The sequence below is a fragment of the Aquila chrysaetos genome, chromosome 15, assembly GCF_900496995.4.
Source record: "Aquila chrysaetos chrysaetos chromosome 15, bAquChr1.4, whole genome shotgun sequence".
NCBI classification, from domain to species: Eukaryota; Metazoa; Chordata; class Aves; order Accipitriformes; family Accipitridae; genus Aquila; species Aquila chrysaetos.
This window is the reverse complement of record NC_044018.1, coordinates 30,222,414-30,244,510: the sequence shown is the minus strand read 5'-3', so window position 1 is coordinate 30,244,510 and position 22,097 is coordinate 30,222,414. Positions and strand designations below refer to the sequence as shown.

Genomic DNA, 22,097 nt, shown 5'->3' with positions numbered 1-22,097 from the left:
AAGGCAAAATTCACTTTGCTGCCAGCACCCAAAAGCATACAAATTTTCAATGCTTTCTCTGCTTATTTCAACAGAGCACAAAACACAAGCCTCCCCCACCGAGGCAGTGCAGGGGCAGCTCCGTGTGGCATTACATACGTGTATTTTCCTTGCGCTCCCAGCACTCCTGATTTAAGGAGCCAGCGAAAGCAGGGGCGGCAGGCACCACATCAAGTACGATGACAGGTTAAACAAAGAACAACAGGATACACAAGGTAAGGAAACAATAGAGACCTCTCTGCCACGGCAAACCCGCCTAACCCCAAGGAAGGATCTGGCCCCCATTACAATACCTCAAAGCCGTATTCACAATGGAGTAGAGAAAAACACAAAAATTGCCATTTCAATATGTAAAACGCAGGTAACTGAAGATGCAAAATATTTTTGTAAACATCAGGAGACCTTGTACATTTTAGCAAAACCCACACACTCTTGAAAATGAAATGACAGCATTGAGAAACACGCATCTAATTTGCTCCAGAATTAATTACAAGTTCAACTCCCCTCCACCCCGATGATCAGGATTATTTTTAGGGACATGGTTTACAAGTCTGAGGAATGCAGCAACACTCCTGCAACACAAGAACCAGCGACACTGCCCCAGGGTTCATCGACAGGGTCCTAACGAGCCTATTTTGATTTAAAAATAGACGTTTCCTATCATCAGAATTTTCCTTTATTAGCTACACAGGAGTTCAAAACTTATTTCTAATAAGTGACCCTAGCAATCTAAACCTGAGACAGAGTCAACGCTCGCTGTCTGCGCAAAAAGACTGTGCAAAAGAATTTTTTACCTGCAAACAGCGTCCCAAAACGAGAGGTGGTTACAAACTCCTGCCTCGCTGCCTTCAGCTCTCTGAATTAAATGCCTTCATTCGTTTTGATGCCTCGAGGCACTAAATACCACCTCATAAAAATTGCGGCATTTGAAACTCTGCTCAAAAACACAGAAGCCGGAGAATTTAGCGAAGGATTAAGCTGCCGTATCGGGATGTGAGCGGCCCCCGAGCTCGACGCCTGGAGACTGCCGGCAGGTCGAGCTCAGAGCTCTGCCAGCCGTGCTAGCGTGGCCGATGTGCTTTGGTTTGCACGATTACACCCAAGTTTCACTTCCCTGCCTGACTGCTTTGTGTCCACGACCAGGAAACGCTCTGCATGCAGCGCAGCCGTCCAGCTGCCGGGAACCTCCGGTACCTCCTGTGATTTTAAGATAACGTTGGGTTGCAGAGAAGGAAAGTGCTCACGCACTGACCTATGATACCAGAGTTAGATGCCTTCGGTATATATTGCTCGGAGTTTTAAAAACAAACAAACAAACAAGAAACAAACAAACCGCAAAACTGCTTTAGAGTCGTCTTTATAATTTCATTTTTTAAATAAAGACGAGCATGCTTTAATCCGGAGGGAGCATGGAAATACACAGGTACTGACGAAAGCCTGTAACATCACGCTTGAGAGTACTTTACGTGAACTCCCTCAGGTTGTCTCAAACTTAATTCATGAAACAAAGGAACACTTAAAAACTGCCACTGCACGTACATCCCCGGAAAGAAAATAACTGCAAGAACACTTCATTCAGACAAAGTCGAGAAACAAGCTGTAAAAAACCAAAGTTGCCAGTAGAGAAGTTGTCGGGAAATCTCAAAAAGCCTGAAAAACACTACACCTTATCACCCAAGAAATATACTTTTACCCACTTCAAAGGAGAAAAATAAACAGTAATTAAGTCTTGGGGGGGAAAACAAACAACATACAGCAGGGTCTGAATTACTCTTTGGCAAGCTAAATTCCAAGCACAAAAGTAATAAAATAATGGACTGGAAACAAAACCCCAGTAATATATCTGATGAGTATAAAATGGCAAATCTTTACTCCTTGATGATGCAATTAATATTTCATCTGATATACCCTGTGGTAAGAATCTAGAGCCAGACCGTCAAAAGCAGCTCCGGCTCATGTCAGAATCGGGGTTCAGGCTGCTGCACGACCTGCCTTTAACTCCGTGTCTCTCACGGCAGATCAGCTGGAAATTTCAACACGGCTATTAGCTGGGAACCTTAAACAGGTCGGCGCGAGAGGGCTGTAAAACACACAAGCATTTTTAAAACCCAAGCGGAAATTTCAAGACTGGTAAAACAGCAAAAGTTAATGTAAACTCAAATAAACTCATTATAGGGGGTGAGCTCCTTCAGATAAGGGCCATATAAGGCTTATATAGCACACTATGTGTCTATAGAAACAGTAAAGCATCAATACAAAAATGTCAAGAAATCTACCTGCAGGATTTAAATAAAATATTGCAGTTATAACAGAATTGACAGGGGAGCAATATAACCCATAGAAACCCAACTCCCTCCTGTTATGGACGGAGCAACCAAACTCCTCCCAGAGCTGCCAGCGTTCAGCTGACAACATAAAACTTTTCCAAATCACATTGGAAACGCACATTATTGTTAAATGCACAAATATCAGCATATTCCATCTAATTGAGAAAGAAGGAAAACATTTGAAATTTTACAGACAGCAAGTCAAAAAAGAAATGACTTCTAAATCCCCCACCCATAGTGTTAGCTTGCCATGCTATTCTTGCTCCGTCTAGACGGATTATTTCAGTAAACTTTCGGAACTCGATAGCTCCCTATTTGAAGGAAAAGAAGATAAACAGTGAGAAATTCGTCTGGATTTTTTTATTAGTCTACGGAAGATGCTTTTGCTGCGAAATCTGGAGTTCTGAAGAATGAATAAATCTGCTTCTTGGGAGGGTTTTTACCACGGTTGTTTTGGGATCTCGGGCAGGCGGCACGGTGGGCTGTCCCCAGCCGCCACCTCATGCCCGGCTGGAGCATAATTCACACTGTACAGTAGCATCTGGCTAATTGGCTTTTGAGTTAAGTAGTCCCTTACCAAGCTATTTTAATCTTGTTGATCAAGCATGTAAGAGTCATCTCTGTGAGTACACACAACAGCATTTCAGTAGAATAAATTGTCCCGTTTGTAATTTATAATCATTCTCAAATAAAAATCCATTTTCCAAGACTCCAGCACCTCAGAGGACCTGGGTGTTTACCTACAGCACTGGACCCCCCCCTCTGTAACACACTCAGGCAAGAAGAGAATTAACTCAATTTTACAGCGTGTCCTGAAAAAAAAAAAGGCGACAATTACACTAGAAATTCAGGAACTCATTCTACCTGTCATGGAACACAACTTGCAGGAGCAGGTTTAATATGCCCACTGTGCACAGGAACACGCTGACACCCCAGATTTCTATTGCCTTTGCTGGGTGCCACCAGCCCTGACTCACGGCACAAACACAGCCTGGTTTTTCCCAGACCTCCACTGAATCCCTGGGGAATTTATGCAGCACTGAAATCCTGAGACTTGGAGGTTTTTCGGCAAATACCTGTTAAGTTACAGCAGACCAAAATAAGCCTGTTCATCCCTCATGTTCAACAGATGCCTCAGTCGTTTCTGTTCGAAGAACTACATTTTTTGCCCTGAAACAGACCACGAAACACATCAGGCCAACATTTTAATCAAAGCCAGACAGCTTTATTACCCCGCATCTGAAAAGAAGGAAGCGCACCGTTCAGCAGCAAGCGCGGCGCAAGCCCAACTAACTTGGGTTTGGGTTTTTTTCCCTTTTTTTCCCCCCCTCTCAAATCAAGACAATCGGGTTTTCAGAAGCTCCCTCCACCAAACAATGGCTCGGTCAGAGCACGCGGGGAAGGAGGAGCGTGGCCTCCTCGCCTCTCCGAGCACAGGTCTGGGAAGGTCTTACGCCAGCTCCCACAGCCAAATCCCTGCCTGCACAAAGCAGTTTCTTTTTCTATCCTGGACAAGTCCTTTCATGGTACTGGATGACGGATCATAAAACTGTACAATACAAAGAACCATTTTAGGATTTTAAAAAATAGTTTCTTAATATCACTCTTGGGGTTTGGGGTTTTTTTCAGTATTTCCTCAGGAATGAACTGAACATTTAACCTCAGGGATAATTAGCTGTCTATATTCTGTTTAAATCCACACATTTATTGTTCTTTCACCAAATGCATTATGCAGAGCACGACTGGGCATTAGCTATTCTCAAACATCTACCTCTTATAAGCTAATTGTGTATCGTTTTGCAGCACAAAGAAGTAGAACTAGTATTTCAGGTGACAAAACACTCCCGTATCTATTCTGATGATGTTACAACACCCCAACCGGTGTGCTTACAAATACTTAAACAAGATAAAAGAGCAGACCACTGGGTTTTGTGTTCTTCAGGAGGGGGCTTCAGTGCAGGATTCCTGGTCTGATGCTGTTTTCCATACTCACTTTCCAGATAAACAGGTACTGGGAATTGCTGGTGGGATTTCTGACGCTTTACACAGCGATGAAAGTGGAGCAAATCAGCAGAAGTGAAACACTCTTGAGTTGGACATCAAATTTTGCTTTCCTGAGGCAAAAATCTCTTTGCACTTGTCTTCTGGTCCTCTCTCCATCCAGTCAGAGCTTTCCGTATCCCTTCCTAACCAGCCGGCCCGGGAGGGAACAGCTGCAATGGAAACTCACACATGTATGTTTGTCCTGTGTAATTTTGCATGCATTGCTACTATTTTTAGATTATATTTGCCAGTGTTGTGATCTGGAAGAGTCTCAGTGACTTGCCAAGAATTGTTTCATATTTAAGAGGATGAACACGTGTCTTTCAGATTAAATTTTACTTTTTATCAAAGTATCCAAAAATCAGAAGCTTTTGAAAAGAAGGAAAAAATAATGGCAAATACAGCAGAAGATAACACCTTTCAATGCCCCACTTGAAGTGGTGAAAAAATCCTTCATCTCCCCCAGTTTAAATGGGGTGAATGAGATTACTGCAGTCCTACTAGAAACCTTCCCCTCTCTCTCAGCTTTTTCTTTGGTTATAGCTAATCTCCAGGTCTGATATCCCAAGAGAGAGCTTGAAAATATCATTAAAAATAAGCCCTATATTTGAATCGCCAGATCTATTATATTTAAAAAATGCAGTACCTATATATCCTCTTCAGATTGCAAGTCACCTTTAGAACTCCTTTGTCCTGAATCCAACAAGAATCTTCTGCTTAGGGGTTGCATGGCTCAGAAAAATCATAAAATATTTAAATGCCCCTTGAAGAGTAAGCTCCAATTAAAAAAAACCCTTATGCATTAGACAATTCCTGCAAGAGGAGTTCAGTCTGGCAAACCTGAAACAATGGTAACCTCAGCAGACATCGCTATGGCCACGTATATGTGATATACAGCAAAATAGCTGCTGAAGCCGCACAAAACTTTCATGCAGATTGGGTCTGAGAGTTAAGATGGGCTGCACGGACTTTGCTGGCCCAGCACACATGAACTACGTTATTAACGGAGTATTGCAATAAAAGAAATAAACACCAAGGCCCCAAGCACCGAGTGTGTAGAGCAACACCGTACTACGGTGGGAGAGCAATACGGATCCGAGTGACACTTCAGCAGGACCCCAGCGGGGACGTCCCATGCTCCCCAACCATTGGAAGCTCTAGCAAGCTGGCGGTACAGAGGGAGAGGAGAAGCTGCAGTGCTGTCAGACCCACGCTTCTTCCCCTCCACCTTTCAGGAGGCAGCGACAATACCGACCGCAGGCACTTCTGGGGAGATTCTGCCTTTACTCCTCAACCTGAGCACAGGCCAGGCCGTGCTCCCACACTTGCCCAGGACAGCTTATAAGGGAAGCCAGAAGCTCGGTGCCAGCTACAGCCATGAGGACTTAAGGAGCTCTCACACTAAACACAGATGCCCGCTTCCCTTTCAGCTCTACCAGACCTCCTTCAGGTCCCAAAATCTCCTGGATTCAGGCCTATTCTCCATCCGGACTGCATAATGGGGCACCCCCAGCTTGTGTGAGCAAGTCCTGCTTAGAAAGCACGAAGTCCCAGAGCCAAACAGTACGGCAAAACACTCCACACCCTCTACCTGTAACTTTCGAGGCAAATGGCCTCAAGATCTACAATGCCTCCTCCAAAGAAAGACATGGCAGCCAGAGCTTTCCAATGGAAGCATCCAGCAGGAAATGCAGCACAAAGTTAGTGAAAAGTAGTAATCATAAAAAGCTCAAAATCATGAAAAGAGCTGCCAGGCTCTGGTGGGACACTGAAGCAGATCCCACAGGTAGTCGGCAGGGAATTTTCTGTCGGCTGTTCCAAGTTTACCTCCTGTCAACTAACAAAGGCTCCACTCAGAAGCTTTTGTTTCTGTTTTGGCATCTCAAGCTCCTCTGATGGCCCGATGATGGCAAGCTGCTTTGCAAGAGAATTGATCTGACCTCCTCCCCTCCACAGAGGATCATTATACCCAGGGAAGACGATTACACCGGGGAACCATTAAGGCACCCTCAGAAAGAAATCCCACATCCCTCTCAGGATTTTCTCCCCTCTCCAAACCGAACAAAATCCTATTCTTCGCCTTCCTTCCTATGGAACCACGGTGTAGGGCTTGTCTCTGTGGGGAAGGAGGCTTCACAACTTCTCTGCAACAGCTCCCTCTGCGGATACATTAATGCTTTTCTGCTCCCTCAGGAAGCTGATCATCGAGCACAAAACAAGAACAGCACTGATGAGCACCCATGGGGGGAAAAGAGTGGGGACCAGGCACTGGAAGCCACCTTCTAACTTACTGCTGGTTCACTTTCTCGTGGAGAAAAACCTGAGCGAATAAGGGAGCCGGGGGGGGGAGTCAAGCTTTAGGTGTGCTAAAGACCACAGCCCTGTGGAGGTATGGGGAAAAATAACATTGCCCTCTTTGCAACACAGCCTGCTTTTCACCACCCTCATTAGTTAATTATTTGTGTTACGGTAAGAACTAAAGGCCACACACACAGAGCAAGATCTCCAAGCACACCGGGAGAGGATTCCTGCCCCTGGGATTTATGAGCCGGGTCGGTACAGGAGGAGAGGCACGGCAGAGGCAGGGATGGAGGACAGCGGGTGGAAGCAATGGGCCAGCTGGGCTGTGTACGTGTACCGGCTGTGGCATAAATAATGTATTAACACTCCGGACCCTCCGCTCCCCCCATGCAGCCAACCGCTAGCTGCGCCCCCCCACCCCCTTGACCCCATGAAAACCCCACTGCTCCACCCAGTCCAACCCGCAAACCCCCTTCTGCAGCTTCCCCTGGGTCCCCCACTGCCCCCCACCACCACCCCCCGTGGGCCCACTCCCCGGCCGGCCTGCACTGGCTGCCCCTTCCCCATTGCTGGGGGTGTGTGTGTGGGGGGGGGGGCACTCCTCCCCATACCCCTCTGCTACCCAGGCCTTCTCCCAGCCCCCCCTCACCCCATCACTGCCACCCTCCCCTCCCAAACCACCCTCTCCCGCACAGAGCATCCCCTTCCCCACACAGCACCCACCCTGCCCCATCTGCCCCCCGCAGCCCACCCTCCAGGCTGTTCCCTCTCCCACAGAGCCCCCCCCCGTACCCCTCACAAGGCCCCTCCCGACCCCCCGTACCCCTCACAAGGCCCCTCACAAGGCCCCTCAGCCCCCCCTTCCCCACACAGGGCCCCTCCCGACCCCCCCTACCCCTCACAAGGCCCCTCAGCCCCCCCTTTCCCCACACAAGGCCCCCTCAGCTCCCCCCCCTTCCCCACACGAGGCCCCTCCCGACCCCCCGGCCCGGCCCCCGGCTGCGCCCTCCCCCTCCGACCACCCTTCCCCCCGCCCCCTCCCCTCGCTCCCCCTGTCCCCGCGGCCCACGGACGCCCCGCACTCACCAGCCGTGGACGGTGGGGGCCCCGCTCGCCCCTGCCCACCGCCGCCGTGCCCCCCCCCTCACCTCAGGCCGCCGCGATGCACCGGGGAGGGGGGCGGGGGGCCGCGGCCCGGCAGGAGCCCTCAGGGCCGCGTCAGCCAATCGGGACGCGTTCACCGCTCGGTAGCCAATGGTGGCGCGGGAACGCCGCAGCGCGCCCGCCCTCCTGGAGGACTCCGCCAATGAAAGGGCGGGGAAGGCCAGGTTCGGCCCGCCCTCCTTCTCTTCCAGCCATTCAGGTGCGACGCGGGGGCCGGGCCGAGGGCTTCTGGCCAATGAGGGGGCAGAGCGGATCGCCTGGGCGCGCGGGGACGCGGCGCGGGGCGAGGAGGGAGGTATCCCGCCAGCCAATGGCGAAGCGGCGCAGCCGACTCGACTGCGAAGGCCCCGCCCTCCCCCGCCTCCGGCGCGCGAGAAGGGCGTGACCACTCTCCGCCGAGAGCCAATTGGGTCCCGCAATGCCGAAGCCCCGCCTCCCCGCCCCCACGATGGGCGGAACGGGGCGGGGCGGCGGGTGCCGAACGTGGACGGAAACTGCCGAGAGCCACCGCCCTGCAGCGGAAACACCCGAGTGCCCTCCGGGAAAAGCCGAAGATGAGGAGCGACGGGGGGGGGAGGGGGGGTGAAATGCTGAGCTCAGGGGTCCGCGGGTTCGCGTCCCCGCTCCGCCCTAACCGCCCACCGCCCCGCTTCACCCGCGGGGGGCACCGGGGCTGCCACCCGTGGAAGGGCTGGCGGGTTCTTCGTCCAATGGTCCACGCAGATCTTGGTTCGCACAAGCCGATGTGCAACGGTTCTTTGCCCAAGCCCCCATGCAACGGTTCACCCAAGCCCCCCTCCATTGCTCCGCAGCCATCCCTGGGCAGCGGTTTATCAGCGACCCCGCGCACGCCTTGCTCTGCTTTGCGGTCCCTGCCTCCACGCGCCGCAAGGACCGAGCGAAGGAACGAAGCAGCAGCAGCGAGAGGGAAACCTCCGTGTTTACAAACCCCCCCCGCGGTTCTCGGTCCCCCGGCATGGCGGGGGCTGCCGGTGGTGTCACCCCGCCGCCGCTCTCCTGGGCCCCGCCAGCTCCTCGTAGGCCTCCTGCAGCTCGATGAAGCGTCTCTCGGCCTCTTCGGCCCGGTGCCGGTTGTGGTCCGGGTGCCAAACCTTTACCAGCTCCCGGTAGCTCCGGTGCACGTCTTCGGCGGAGGAGCCGGCCGGGAGGCCCAGGACCTAGGGACGAGAGGGATGCGCTGGGGTGGGCTGTGGGGACCCTGCTGGGCTCCCCCCTGGGGACATGCATGGGGCTGCTTGTGCCTTCAGCAGCTGGAAGGGACCCCAAAAAGGGTGTTTTCCCCCTCCACGGCATGGGAACAGCCAAACCCCGTGGATCCTCCCAGCACAACATCCCACCGCGGCATCCCCCCTCCAGCCCGGGTACCCAGCGCTGCATCCTGCACCTCATACGCCCGCTGCTGCCGCTCGCTCCGGCTGCTCGGTTCGAAGCTGGCGCCGTGCTCCCGCGCCGGAGAGCCGCCAGCGAAGCCCAGGACCTCTGCCAGGAGCCAGCTGGCACGGAGGGGCAGGAGCAGGAGCTCGGTGGCGGCACGGAGCAGGGCCGAGAGGGTGCCCAGCACCCCGACGGCGCCGAAGACCCCGCGACAGGCGAGCGGGGCGGCGAAGGCCAGGCACGCCAGCCCCAGGTGGTAGAGCCGGGCGGCCAGCCGGGGCCGCGGCATCCCACGGGGCTTGTAGCGCCGGTGCCGCTGAGCGGCGATGCTGGCGGCCAGGCTGGTGGGCAGCACCGCCAGCACCCGGCCCTGGAAGAGGAGGGAGGCGAGGAAGGCTGCGGCCAGGATGCCGGGTGCCTCCGTCGTCTGGTCACCCACCGAAGAGACCAGCTGCACCCCCAGCCCCACAGCCAGGGGCTGCGCCAGCAGCGCCGGCACCCAGGGCAGCCCCAGTGCCGCCACCAGCCCGAAATATATCCCCACCATCACCTGCCCGGCCAGGCGCAGGGGGCTAAGGGCCGGCACGGTCCTGCCGCGGTCCCCGGGCACCCCGGTCCCGTTGGCGGCGGCCACCCAGCCGGGGAGGTGCCAGAAGTCCCAGAGCCACCCGCCGCCGAAGCCGCCCAGCGTCAGCATCCAAAGCAGCGCGTGGCTGTCCCGGCCCAGGTAGATGTGGTGCAGCCCCAGCGGCCCCCCCAGCACCCACAACCCGTAAGCCACCAGCAGCCGCTTGGCCATCCTCCCCCCCCCCCCCCCGGCTGCGGCAACCGGCTCGGCGGGGCTGCCCTGGGGGTCACCGCCCCGGCGGGCATCGGCACGGCCCCGGCATCCGGCACCCTGCGGGATGGACAGTGCAGTCAGGGACCCCAGGTCACGCTGTCCCCCCGCCGTGCCAGACCCCTCCAGTGACCTGCATGCCCACCCACGGCCGGTCCATGCCCTGCCAGGGTCCCACGTGCCCACCCAGAGCTATTGCATGCCCACCCAGCTGCCGTGTGCCCACCCAGGGCTGGTGCGTGCCCACCCAGCACCCTGCGTGCCCACCCAGGACCTCCTTTGCCCACCTAGTGTCCTGCATGCCCACCCAGGGTCCCCTGAGCCCATCCAGCAGCCTGTGAGCCCACCCATGGTCCCATGAGCCCACCTGGGGCCGGTGCACCCCCTCAGCCCCCCAGACCCCGTGCCGGCGGGGCTGCAGCCCACCCCGACCCACCTCTCCCCGCGGAGCTCCCGGCGACACCGCTCCCCCCACCAGACTTTGCCCCGGCACGACACCGGGCAAAGGGCACGGCATCGGCATCGCCATGCCGGTGCGGAGAGCTGGGGGGGGGGGGACTGGGTGCCCCACACCGGCACCCCCAACCCCATACCCACTCCCAGGGTGCAGCCGGCCCCGGCGTGCCATGGTGCCTGGTATTGGGGTACCCGCTGCATGGTGGATGCAAAACACCCCCCCCCCCCGGTGCAGGGGCCCCCCCCGGGACTCTCCGCAGCCCCTGTTTGCTCAGCCCACGCCGCCGCCGCCGTGTTTGCAGGGATTAACCGGCTGCCGGCCGCCAATTTGGTCTCATCCATTATTAACAGCCCCGCAGCTGCCCTGTGCCGGGGGCTCAGCCCCCATTAGCAGGGCCTGGGGGGCTGCAAACCACCCCCCCCAGCTCAGCACCCCCCCCAGGCTCTGCGGCCGGACGGGCTTTGGGGGTGCATCGCCCTCCGCTCGCTGCTCCCCTGGGGCTGGATGGGGACCCCCTCCCTGGGTTTTAGGGGTGCAATGGGGCAAAGCTCTGTTTTCGGGGGGGGGACACACAGAGCTGAGAGACCAGGATGGCTGTGTCCCTGGGGACCCCCCCTAGGATGCCAGTGGGGTGTGGGGGATGCTGGTGGCCCCCCCCCCCAGCTCGGCTGCCCGTCAGTGCAGGCTGACAGCGGCCCCCCCCCCGCGCTGCCCACCCCGCGCCTGGCTGCCTCCCTGACAGCGGGTCCCAGCGGACCCCGGCCCACGCTCCGCTGCCCCCGAGCCCCGTGCCGGGGGGGGGGGGGGGGGGGGGGGGAACAACCAGCCCCACCAGCCTGAATGGAGGGTGGGGGGGCACCCTGGCTTGGGTGGGTGCTGGGACTCCTCACCGGACCCCCCCCCCTCCCCAGGACCCCCCAGGCTGGTGGGGGGCTGCGGTGCCGTGCCCCCCGTTTCAGGGCAGGATCGATACGGGGGCGGGGGGGCAGGGGTCTCGCATCCTGATCGATTCCTTTAAGTATCTAGATTTAAAAATGTCAAATCTGCCTTCGGCAAGAGGGGCCGGCGGTCGATGGGGCGAGGGGGGGGGCTGGAGCCCCCCACGGTAGCCTCAGTTTCCCTGGGTGCCCCCCAACATGCGGAGCCGGGGGGCTGCAGGGGAACCCCTAGGGCGTCTTGGGGTGCCCCAGCCCCGGGTGGGGGGGTCATGGGGGGCTCCCCAGCCCCCCACGAGCACCTGTTTGCGGGCGTAATTGGCGGCATTGATCAGCCCGGGCCACCAGCGTTTAAGGCATCGATTTTCGGAGCCTTCCTGCGAATTGAAGCATCTGTCACCGCCCGGGCACACGGGGACCGCGGCCGGGGACGCGCAGGGACCACGGCGGGGGCCGCATCCTGCTTACCCCTCCCTGCAGGCAGCGGGGTCGGAGGCTCCTCGGCCTCGAGCTGTCCCCTCCGGTCCCCATGCATGGCTGTGCACAGTGCTGGGGACACACGCGTGTCCCAATGCACACGTGTGTCCTCATGCATATGTGCCCCATGTACACACACGCCCCGATGCACATGTGTGTCCCCATGCACACGTGCCCTGATGCACATGCATGTCCCGATGCAGACGCATATCCCAATGCACACGCGTGCCCTGATGCACACGTGTGTCCCGACGCACACGCCTGCCCCGACATACCCCCCCGCTCCCAGCAGGAACACGAAGCACCCCCCCCACCCCAACACCCTCCCGCCGCAGCCCAACCAGCGTGTCCCCACACGCAGGGACACGGGACACACGCGTGTGCGCACAAACGCGGCGGCACCGGCCCGCGCGCACGCGGCTGCACCGTGCACCCCTCCGCACGCCCGGCTGCGCCGCGCACACGCTCGCACTCACACTCGCACGCCAGGGCTTGGAAAAAACGGGCCGCGGGGCTGTTTGAAGGCATCCGGCGCCTTCCCGCGTGTCACGCTGCCTTGTCAGTTTGCTGGTAATTAATGCAAACGCCGGGGCCGGAGTCCCTCCGGACTCGTACATCACTGCCAGCGCCGGCTGCGGCACGGCCCCGGTACCCAAGTGCTGTTATTAGGGGAATTTTATATGTATTAGCTGTTGATGCACATTAATACATTAAAAATGTCAGCGGTGGAGGCCAGCTAATTGTCTGATTTAAATGTCTATTTGTCAGCGCCCGGCTCAGGTGGGCATGAGGCGAATCTGCAATGAGCCCCCGGCCCCGCCGGTGCGGGGGGCAGCACCGCAGGGGGGGGACCCCCGGCGCCCCACGGCGAGGCTGGGGGGGACCCGCGGGGCGGGGGGACCCGGGGTGCTGGCGCGGGGGGCCCGGGCAGGTGGCGGGGGGGCGAGCGGGACCCCCGTGCCCCGGCCAGCCGCCTAATTGCCGCCCGGCCGGGATGGATTTCTCCGCCTGACATCCTCTGCATCCGTAATAAATGCCGCTTGTCCAGAGAATTAATCCGGGCCGGCCCGCAGCCATCCATCTCGGCAGGCGCCGGCATGCCGTGACGGACGGCCCCGCAACCGGGCCCCCGCTAGCGCGGGGGGGGGCACAGCCGGGAGGGGACGTAAATCCCCCCCGGGATCCCCCGGCCCCCCCTTCCCGGGGGATGCCCCCCCCCCCCCTCCCCGAGATGGGTGAACGGCTGCCACCGCTGTGGCCCCCCCCCACGGCTGAGACCCTGCAGCTCATCACAGCAGTGGCCCAGGTGCAGCCTTGCCCCCCCCCTCCGTGGGGCACCCGCAGCGGGATGGGGGTGGCAATGTTGGGGCTGAGCCCTGGTGCAGGATCCGGCCCCGCGTGTGGCAGCCCCCGCGAGCGGCTGCGGGGTTGGGGCTCAGCACCATCCCAGGGGGGATGTGGGGAACTTGGGGTGCGGATGAGACCCCCCCAGCACTGCTCAGCCCCCGCGCGATGTGGCTGCCCCTGGGTGGGACATCCCACCCTGTCCCATCCCATCCTCGTCCCGGAGCCCCCCGCTCACCATGTCCTGAGCCCCCCACTGCTGAGGGGCAGCCGGCTCCAGACACCCGACCCCCCCCCCAGGCCCTACCAGCAACCTCCCAGTTGCCTCCTCACCAATTAACAGCAGAGGCTAATGAGCTGTGGGGGGGAGCAGGAGGGGAGGTCTGGGGGTGCTGGGGCAGAGGGGTGAGGACTGGGGGGCACACTGGGGACCGGGTGCTGGGGGTGAGCTGGCCGGGGTTGGAGCCCACGCTGGGGGGGAACGTGGTGGTGGCCCCCCCACCCCGTGCAGGCGATGCTCTGCCCGCTCGGCCGCTTCTGCCACCCCACGAAAGCTGTCAGGGGGCACCCGAACGGCCCCGGTGCCCCACGGTGGGTGCTGCGGTGCCGTGGGCTCCATCCGGGGGTGACGCTCCCGGCACCAGCCCCACGGTGCTGGCACGTCCCGCCCCGGCCTCGCACCGGGATCCCGACCGGCATTTCACCGCAGCAGCACCCAGCCGGCATCACCCCCAGCCCGGCCTCGCAGCCCCCCCAGCACCCTCCCCCCACCCCCACCCCCCACCCCAGCTACTGGTTTATTGTCGCCGTTCAAGGACAATTTTCATCCAATTTGGGCCGGCCCGGCGGCCCGGCTTTATTGCAAACATGCCCTGGATGAAGCGCGCAGCGCCCGGCCGCCTCCAGCCCATCTATATTCATTTGCACAAGGCTCCCTCCCGGCCCGCGCGGCCGGCGCTGACACGCCAATCCGTCTGCCATCCCGGCACACCACCGCCATGGCGAGGGAAACGTTTGGCGAAGCCATGAGGAGAGGAAAGGTGACGATCCCCGGGCACCAGGAACCACGCACCGGCACCGGGTGCCATGCAGCGGGCACCGGGGACCGTGCACCGGCACCGGGTGCCGTGCACCGCGGGCGAGGGACCGCGCACCAGCACCGTGCACGGTGCGCTGGGCACGCACCGGGTGACGCTGGGGCTCAGGGACCGAGCGCCGGGGCCGTGCCGGTGCTGGATGTGACCCTGCGGGGCTGCACGCTGCTGCACGAGCCGGTGGGTCCTCGGGGGCCGCGGAGGCAGATGGCGAACGGGGAGTCGCCGGACGGCTGCGCCGAAGCCCCCCTCCCCGTGCCGGCGCTGCCGGCCCGCCTGGCTGCTGGGAGGGGGGACGGTGGGGACGTTGGGGCCGCAGCGTTATGCATTTATTCATGCTCTGAGCCCCGGCACCGCAGCTCTGCCAGCCGCCTCCAGCCCCAGCGGCTCGCACCGGGCTCAGCTCCCGGCTCTGGCCCCGGAGCCGCGGGCTCCGCGGTCGGGGACGCATCTGTCCCCATCGGGGTGGCCCACAGCATCGTCCCGGGACCAGCTTGGGGGGCAGCGAGAGCAGCCAGGATGGGGAAACTGAGGCACGGCTCGGCACCGGGAGCCACGAGGGATCGGGGACACCCCCGCGGTCGCTGCTGGCACGCCACAGGGGCTCAGCGCCGGCGCTGGGCTCGCAGCCCCCGTGGATGGGGCCGAGCCCCTCCGAGCCCAGCCGCCCCCCCGCGGCAGCCGGGCACCGGATCCAGGCCCAGCCTGGGAGCCGCGGGCAGGATCCGGCCCTGACCCCCCCCATCCCTCCCCGTCTCCCCCACGGCTGCTCTCGCCGGGGCTGACCTTTCTCGCCGCCGCCGCTATTTTTACCCCCAGCGTTGGGTCCCCCCCCTCGCCCCGCTGCCGGCAGGGCTGGGGACAGCCAGGACCCCCGGTGTCCCCTCGCGTCCCCTCACATCCCTGCAGCCAGGGCCCTGCCGCCAGGCACGAACTCCCCACCAGCCCTCGGTGCCGGCTAATTAGCACTCGGGCTTCCCCTCGCAGCCTGGCTAATTAATTCACTGTTGCTGCTCATTAGGATCAGCCAGTGAGGGGGTAGCGGTGGCGGGACTCCGGCGTCCCCGGTACCTGGGGAGCAGGACGGGTGGCGTCGATGGCACCCGGACCCCGTCCCCGTCCCCACGGGGGGCGAGCAAGGGAGATGCTCCAGCCGCCGTAATTTGTTGCACAAACATTGCCGGGTTTTTCAGGATTGCATTGATCCTCCTGCATAAAGGGCCCATAAATCCATCCAATATCCCGGCTGATTGATCGCCGCCCTTTGGAGGGAGCTGGCCAGGCCTGCAAATTTAAAAACTATACGGATAAATTACACCCGCGGTCGCTACGGTGGGAGCATCTCCCCTGCCTGTCCCCCCCCCCCGCACCCCAGCATGCATATGCACATGCATGCGGCATGCACACACATGCACTGAGCATGCACACACACGCGTGCAGAGCATACACACGCATGCAAAGAGCATGCACACAGCATACATATGCATGCACACACACGCACACATATGCATGCACACACACACACAGAGCATACACACACACGCACAGAGCACACACACACATGCACAGAGCATACACACGCATGCACACACATGCACAGAGCATGCACATGCATACACATGAATGCACACACCCCTACGCACCCCCACGCGCCCCCCAGCTTGCATCCATCGGCACACACGGACGCGGAGGACCGGCCGCCGACACGCGTGGACCCTCGCACACAGACACGCGTGTGCAAAGCCACCCACGGGCCCGTCCCCACCCCGGTGGCTCCATGCAGGGGGACGCCCTCAGCCCACACTCCCCCACGGAGGGACCCGAGGCGTCCCCGGTGTGGGGCAGCACCGGTGCGGGGGGCCGAGCAGGGTGGCCGGTGGCTCTTGCCCGATTTCTCCTCTTTTTCCCTACTATTTTTCCAATTGCCGGGAAGCCGCAGGCGAGGGGCCGGTGGCAGCGGGGGGAAGCGGCTCCTCTCCCGGGAGCGCAGAGGGCAAGACTTCATTTTGCATAACGGAGCAAATTCAGGCAAGATTTGAAAAGAGCAGCCGTAAATCAGCTCCCAGAGCACCGGATCCGCCGCGGTGCTGGGAGCAACTGGGGCTGGATCCGGACACCCCCAGCAGCCCCGGCCTCATGGGCACCTCGATGGCAGCTGGGGGGACCGGAGCTCCCCAGGGACAGGGGTTCTGCCCCCATTCCGGGGCTGGGAAGGGACCACGCACCCCGGCAGACACCCCCCCCCCCGCCCCGGTCTGGGGGTGCGCAATTGGGGTGAGCCCTGGGGAGGGGGTCCCCAAAAACAGACCCGCGGCCTCCAGCCTGCCCGACCCCTGCGCAGAGCTGTGTCAGCGTGGGGGGGGGGGTGTCCCTGTGCACCCCCCGCACCCCCAGGCCCCATGCCACGCACAGCCGTGCACCCAACCCCCCCCCCAATCCCCGCACCCGCCTTGCACCCGCACCCAGCACCCCCCCTTGCACCCACACAGCCCTGCCCCCCCCCGCACGCTCACACCCACCCAGCGCTGTGCACACGCACCCCCCCCCCCTCCTTGCACACTCACCCCCCCCCCCCCGCCGTGCACCCATCACAACCCTGCACACCCTCCCCTCCCCGTGCACCCCCCCGCTCTCCCGTCCCTCCCCACCGCCCCCCCCCCGCCGTGCCCGGTGCCGTCGAGCGGGGCGGGCGGAGCGGGGCTGCGGGCGCGGCGCGGTGCGGGCGGCGGCCCCGGCACGTGGCTCCCGGCGCCGCGGGCGGCAGGTACCGGCGGGCACCGGCGGCGGCGGGGGGGGGGGGAGCGGAGGCGGGATGGGGGGGGGGCTCCGCAGCGGGCCCGGGGCTCCGCGTCCCCGGGGACCCCGAGCGGGGTGCGGGGGCTGCTCCCGGAGAACAGCCCCGGGCGGTGTTGACCGGTCCCGGTCCCGGTCCCGGTCCCGGCGGTGCGCACCGGGGAGAGCGCGGCGCGGGGTAGCGGTGGGGCCGCTCGGGTGCCGCTCCCGGGGGAGGGAGGGGGGGGGTCCCGCTCCCCGGGGTGCTGCTCCCGGGCAACTTGGCGAGAAGTTGCCCCGCGTGTCGCGGCGGCTCCATCCCGGCTCGGTGCCGGCTCCGGTCCCGGCTCCATCCCGGCTCGGTGCCGGCTCCGGTCCCGGCTACCAATCCCGGCTCCATCCCGCCGCCATCCCGGCTCGGTCCCGGCTCCATCCCGCCTCCATCCCGGCTCCGGTCCCGGCTCCATCCCGGCTCCGGTTACATCACCAGCTCCAACACCGGCTCCGGTCCTGCTTGCATCATCGGCTCCGGTCTCGACTCCAACACCGGCTCCGGTCCTGGCTGCTGCAGGAGCTCCGGTCTCGACTCCAACACCGGCTCCGGTCTCAGCCCCTTCCCCGTCTCCGCTCCCACCTCTGTCACCGTCTCGGGTCCCGGCTCCGCTCCCGGCTCCGTTGGTGGCTCCGCTCCCGGTTCCATCGTCGGCTCCGGTCTCGTCCCCTTCACCAGCTCAAGTCCCGGCTCCAGCCGCAGCTCCGCTCCCCTCGCCAGCCCCAGCCCTGCTGCTGTGACCGTCCCCGTGCCTGTCCCTGTCCCTGTCCCCAGCCCTGCTGCTGTTCCCACCCCATCCCTGCTCCCGTCCCCACTGCCGGCTCCATTCCCAGCCCCGCTGCTGTGACCATCCCTATCCCCATCCTCATCCCTGTCCCCATCCTCATCCCTCTCCCCGTCCTTATCCCCATCCCTGTCCCCATCCTTATCCCCATCCCCATCCCTGTCCCCATCCCCATCCCTGCTCCCGTCCCCACGCCCAACCCCACTGCCGGCCGCAGCCCCATCCCGCTCCATCCCCGCTCCCAGCCCGGTCCCCGCCGGGGCGTAAGGCTCAGTGGGCGGCCGGGTGCCGTCCGCCCCCCCGGCATCACCATCGCTCCCAAGGGCGAGGAGGACCTGCTGGCGCTGGCCGCCTCCCGGCTGAGCCGCAGGAAGCGGGTGGCCGGGGCGGCCGTTGGCGTGGCCATGGTGCTGGTGCTTCTGGTGGCCATCCCGCTGCTGGTGCACAGCTCCAAGGCGGCCGCGCACTACGAGATGCTGGGCAGCTGCCGCATGGTCTGCGACCCCTACCCCGGCCCCGAGCTGCCCGCCGCCTCCCCGCCGCCCTTCCTGCCCGGCGCCAAGGGCGAGCCGGGGCGCAAGGGCCGTGCCGGCGTGCGGGGTCCCCCCGGACCACCGGGACCACGGGGGCCACCGGGCGAGCCGGGCCGGCCAGGGCCACCAGGGCCACCGGGGCCGGGTCCCGGGGGGTACATCCCCTCCTTCTATAGCCCCAAGATCGCCTTCTACGCGGGGCTGCGGAAGCCCCACGAGGGCTACGAGGTGCTGCGCTTCGACGATGTGGTCACCAACGTGGGCAACTACTACGAGCCCTCGAGCGGGAAGTTCACCTGCCCCCTGCCCGGCATCTACTTCTTCACCTACCACGTCCTCATGCGCGGCGGCGACGGCACCAGCATGTGGGCCGACCTCATGAAGAACGGGCAGGTACGAGCCGGGACCGGCACCCCTGCGACAGCTCCTGCCGGTATCCCCGTGCCCCCCATCCTGCTCCCCCCAGCCGGTCCCTCGCCCTGTTCCAGCCCGGCTCCTCCGGCCCCGGTTTCTCGGTGTGTCTCCACCTGGCTTCTCCAGCCCAGCTCCCCCTGCCTGCTGCCCCTGCCTGCTCCCCCATCCCAGCTTCCCCCACCTGCTCCCCCCATCTTGGTTTTCCCATCTTGTTTCCTCCCATCCCGGTTTCCCCATTCTCGTTTCCCTTAATCTCAGTTCCCCCATCACTGGTTCCCCCCATTCCTGATCCCCCATCCCGGCTCCACCCATCCTCACCCCCATCCCCAATTGCCCCCACCCCAGTCCCCAAATTGTTTCCCCCATCCAATTCCCCCACCCCATTCCCATCCTCTTATCCCCATCCCTCTTCCTCCATCCTATTTCCCCCTGTCCCTGATTCCCCATCCCTGCTCCCCCCACCCACCCAGTACCCCCATCCCCATCTACCCCCCATCCCGTTCCTCCTCTGGGACCATGGAAGGGGTGACTGGGGGAGCCACCCTGCACCCGTCCCTGCCATCACCTCAGCCTTGGGGACACAAAAGCCCCATCCCCGGGGCTCCTGCCGCAGGGACGGGGGGGACACACACTCCCCCAGGAGTGCCGGGCTCGGAGCCAGTGGGGAGTGGGGTCTGTCAGGGCTGGCTGGGACAGCCGCCATCACCGGAGATAACAGGCTGTGCCCCCCAGCTGGGACAGCCACCAACACCGGAGGGGTCGGGGGACTGGGACGGGCTGTGCCCCCCAACTGGGACAGCCACCAACATCTGGGGGGACAGGCTGTGCCCCCCAGCCGGTCCCTTTGTTCACGGAGGCGTAGCCCGGCCAGCAGCTCCTGCACCGCCTCGCCCCGGACGCTTCCCATTTATTATGGGAGAAACAAGGATCGATCCAGCGCGGTCGATGCCAGCTTCGCCACCACCCCCCCGCCCCAGGAGCTGCCCCCACCCCCCCGGGGCATCCCTGGTCCCCAGGGGCAGCACAGGAGTGTGGGGCAGGAGAGGGCCCTGGGGTCCCACAGGGTCCCGGGGGTCTCCGGATCCGGTCACCAGCAGGTCCTCGGGACTGAGCACCGATGGTGAGACCCAGCTCCGATAGCCAGCCTTGGGTGGCCCTATCCTGGGGGACCCCGGGGTGCGGGGGGGGCTCTGTCCCTGTCCCCTCCTGTCACCCGCTGCCAGCCGGCAACATTTAGGGAGCGGGTGGGGGGGGGGAACGCTGGCTCCCTTGCCCGGTTCTGCCGCAGACGGGCGACATGACCTTGAGCGGTGATGGACAGAGGGGCTGAGCAGGCTGGGGGGGGGTCCAGAGCAGCTCAGCCCCCCCATTCCCAGCTCCACACCCCACTCCCAGGCTCCCTCCCCAGGGATGGCGGGGTGGTGGGTGGGGGGCTGTCCCTGACGGCCGTGTCCCCCAGGTGCGGGCCAGCGCCATCGCGCAGGACGCGGACCAGAACTACGACTACGCCAGCAACAGCGTCATCCTGCACCTGGACGTGGGCGACGAGGTCTTCGTCAAGCTGGACGGCGGCAAAGTGCACGGCGGCAACACCAACAAGTACAGCACCTTCTCCGGCTTCATCATCTACCCCGACTGAGCCCACCCACCACCCCCCCTGACCACCCCGGCGTGGGGACGGGGCTGCGGGCATTGGGGGGGGGGGTGTTTGGAGGGGGGTGTCCCAGGTCCCGCTGGTGTGACTGTCCCCCACGGTAGCGATGGGTGTGATGAGACACCCGCGAGGACACACGTGCCCCCCCCTCCACCGCACGCTGCCCCGCGCACCCGTACCTCTTGGCTCCTCCACACACACCCCCGCCCAAAAATCACCCCCACGCCCCCATCAGTGTCCCCCCACCCCCGCATGCCAGCACCCCCAAGGGTGTCGGGGTGTCCCGCTGCTGTCCCCGTCCCCGCGGCCGATCGTTGGGCTCCCTGTTCCCCCCCAATAAAACACTCTGGGTTTGGATGTGCAGCTGCTGCCTTCGCCTCCCCGGGGGGGGGGGGGACACGGAGGGGACCCTTGGGGAGGGGGCTGTGCCACCATCGCTCCTTGGCTGTCCCCGTCTGTCCCCTGTACACCCCCGCAGCGGTGAGGGGCTCCGGGCCACTGGTGGGGACCCCCATCGTCACTTTCCCACCCCCCCACGCCGTCCCGGCTGCCGCCGTCGGGGGACACGCCGGGGACAGCGCCTGCCCCGGGGGTGTTTGGGGTCCCCGGGATGGGAGCGGAGCCGTGGGACGGCCGGGTCCCCCCACCCGAGCCCTGCAGACCCCTGTCCCCAGCCCTTGTCCCTGCGTGGCCGTGGGCCGGTGCCACCATGGCGTGGCCACCGGCCGGGAGGACACGGCTCCGCTGGCTCGGGGCTGGGGGGGGCCCGGCAGCCTGGGGACCCCCGGGAAGGGCTGGCAGGGCTGGGGGCTCGCCGGCCCCCCCCCCCCCCGGGCCCACGGCACCCCAGAAACCCTGCCACAGGGTGCAGCATCAACGATTTTATTGTCCGTGCGGTGTCCGTGGGTGCGTCCCCATCGTCCCCGTCCTGGTCCCCCGGTGGGTCAGGGTCCCGGCTGCCCCCGGGGGTGGCTGTGGGTGCGGGGGGGTGGGATCCCTCCTCGCTGTGGTAACACCCACCCGCCCAGGGTGCCGTCCACCTCCCCAGGGTCATCCCCCATATGGTGTCCCCAACCTCCCGAGAAACACCTCTGTCCCCAAATGTCCCCCCGCCCCACTCCCAGGGTCCCTCCCTGACCCCAGTTTTCCTCCCCCCAGCCCCAGGGTCACCCCCAGCCCCGAGACACCCCCACCCCCCCCCCCAGCACAGTGGATACCTGGAGAGACACTGGGAAGAGCCGGTGCCGCCACCTCGGGGTCCCCCTGGCCCTCATCCCCCTCAAAGTCTTGCACCACGCTCTCCTCCTGGGGGGACCCCCATGCCCCTGAACACTTGGGGGGGGACAGGGGGCCCAGAAGGGCTCTGCATCCCCCGGCACTCACCCAGGGCACAACCGCATCCTCGGTGTCGGCGGGCTCAGGGCTGAGGCCAGACCGGAGGGACGGGGTTGATTTCTGCCACCAGAGGCTCTGG

The 22,097-nt window shown here is 62.8% G+C and overlaps 3 protein-coding genes across 4 annotated transcripts in view; 1 reads left to right on the top strand and 2 right to left on the bottom strand.

Annotated features, from left to right (window-relative positions):
• The window catches only part of SPATS2 (spermatogenesis associated serine rich 2), a 31,187-nt gene extending 23,248 nt beyond the window's left edge, over window positions 1-7,939 (bottom strand). Inside the window, 1 exon segment of the mRNA XM_030036921.2 lies at window positions 7,797-7,939. The gene's annotated coding sequence lies outside the window, so the exon portion shown is untranslated.
• Window positions 7,940-8,796: 857 nt separating this feature from the next.
• On the bottom strand, window positions 8,797-10,560 carry DNAJC22 (DnaJ heat shock protein family (Hsp40) member C22). The gene is made up of 3 exons (XM_030036948.2): window positions 10,544-10,560; window positions 9,280-10,167; window positions 8,797-9,052 (listed from the first exon to the last, which is right to left on the bottom strand). The coding sequence occupies exons 2-3, from the start codon at window positions 10,066-10,068 to the stop codon at window positions 8,873-8,875; spliced, it is 969 nt and encodes a 322-aa protein (XP_029892808.1). The 5' UTR covers window positions 10,069-10,167; window positions 10,544-10,560; the 3' UTR covers window positions 8,797-8,872.
• A 6,572-nt stretch (window positions 10,561-17,132) lies between these two features.
• Window positions 17,133-20,968, top strand: C1QL4 (complement C1q like 4). Of its 2 annotated transcripts, none has more exons than XM_030036936.1 (3): window positions 17,133-17,178; window positions 17,677-18,948; window positions 20,429-20,968. In XM_030036936.1, exons 2-3 carry the CDS (start codon window positions 18,427-18,429, stop codon window positions 20,606-20,608), a joined length of 702 nt encoding a protein of 233 aa, XP_029892796.1. In that variant the 5' UTR covers window positions 17,133-17,178; window positions 17,677-18,426; the 3' UTR covers window positions 20,609-20,968. The 2 variants fall into 2 exon arrangements, with proteins under 2 accessions (XP_029892796.1, XP_029892795.1); XM_030036935.1 differs by lacking the exon at window positions 17,133-17,178 and having other exon boundaries at window positions 17,258-17,832; window positions 17,869-18,948.
• Window positions 20,969-22,097: the final 1,129 nt, after the last annotated feature.

Coding starts and splice junctions, on each gene's coding strand:
- DNAJC22 (XM_030036948.2), bottom strand. CDS start 10,068: ATGGCCAAGCGGCTGCTGGTGGCTTACGGGTTGTGGGTGCTGGGGGGG. Junction 9,053..9,279: donor GGCAGCAGCGGGCGTATGAG/GTGCAGGATGCA, acceptor TCTCGTCCCTAG/GTCCTGGGCCTCCCGGCCGG.
- C1QL4 (XM_030036936.1), top strand. CDS start 18,427: ATGGTGCTGGTGCTTCTGGTGGCCATCCCGCTGCTGGTGCACAGCTCC. Junction 18,949..20,428: donor ACCTCATGAAGAACGGGCAG/GTACGAGCCGGG, acceptor CGTGTCCCCCAG/GTGCGGGCCAGCGCCATCGC.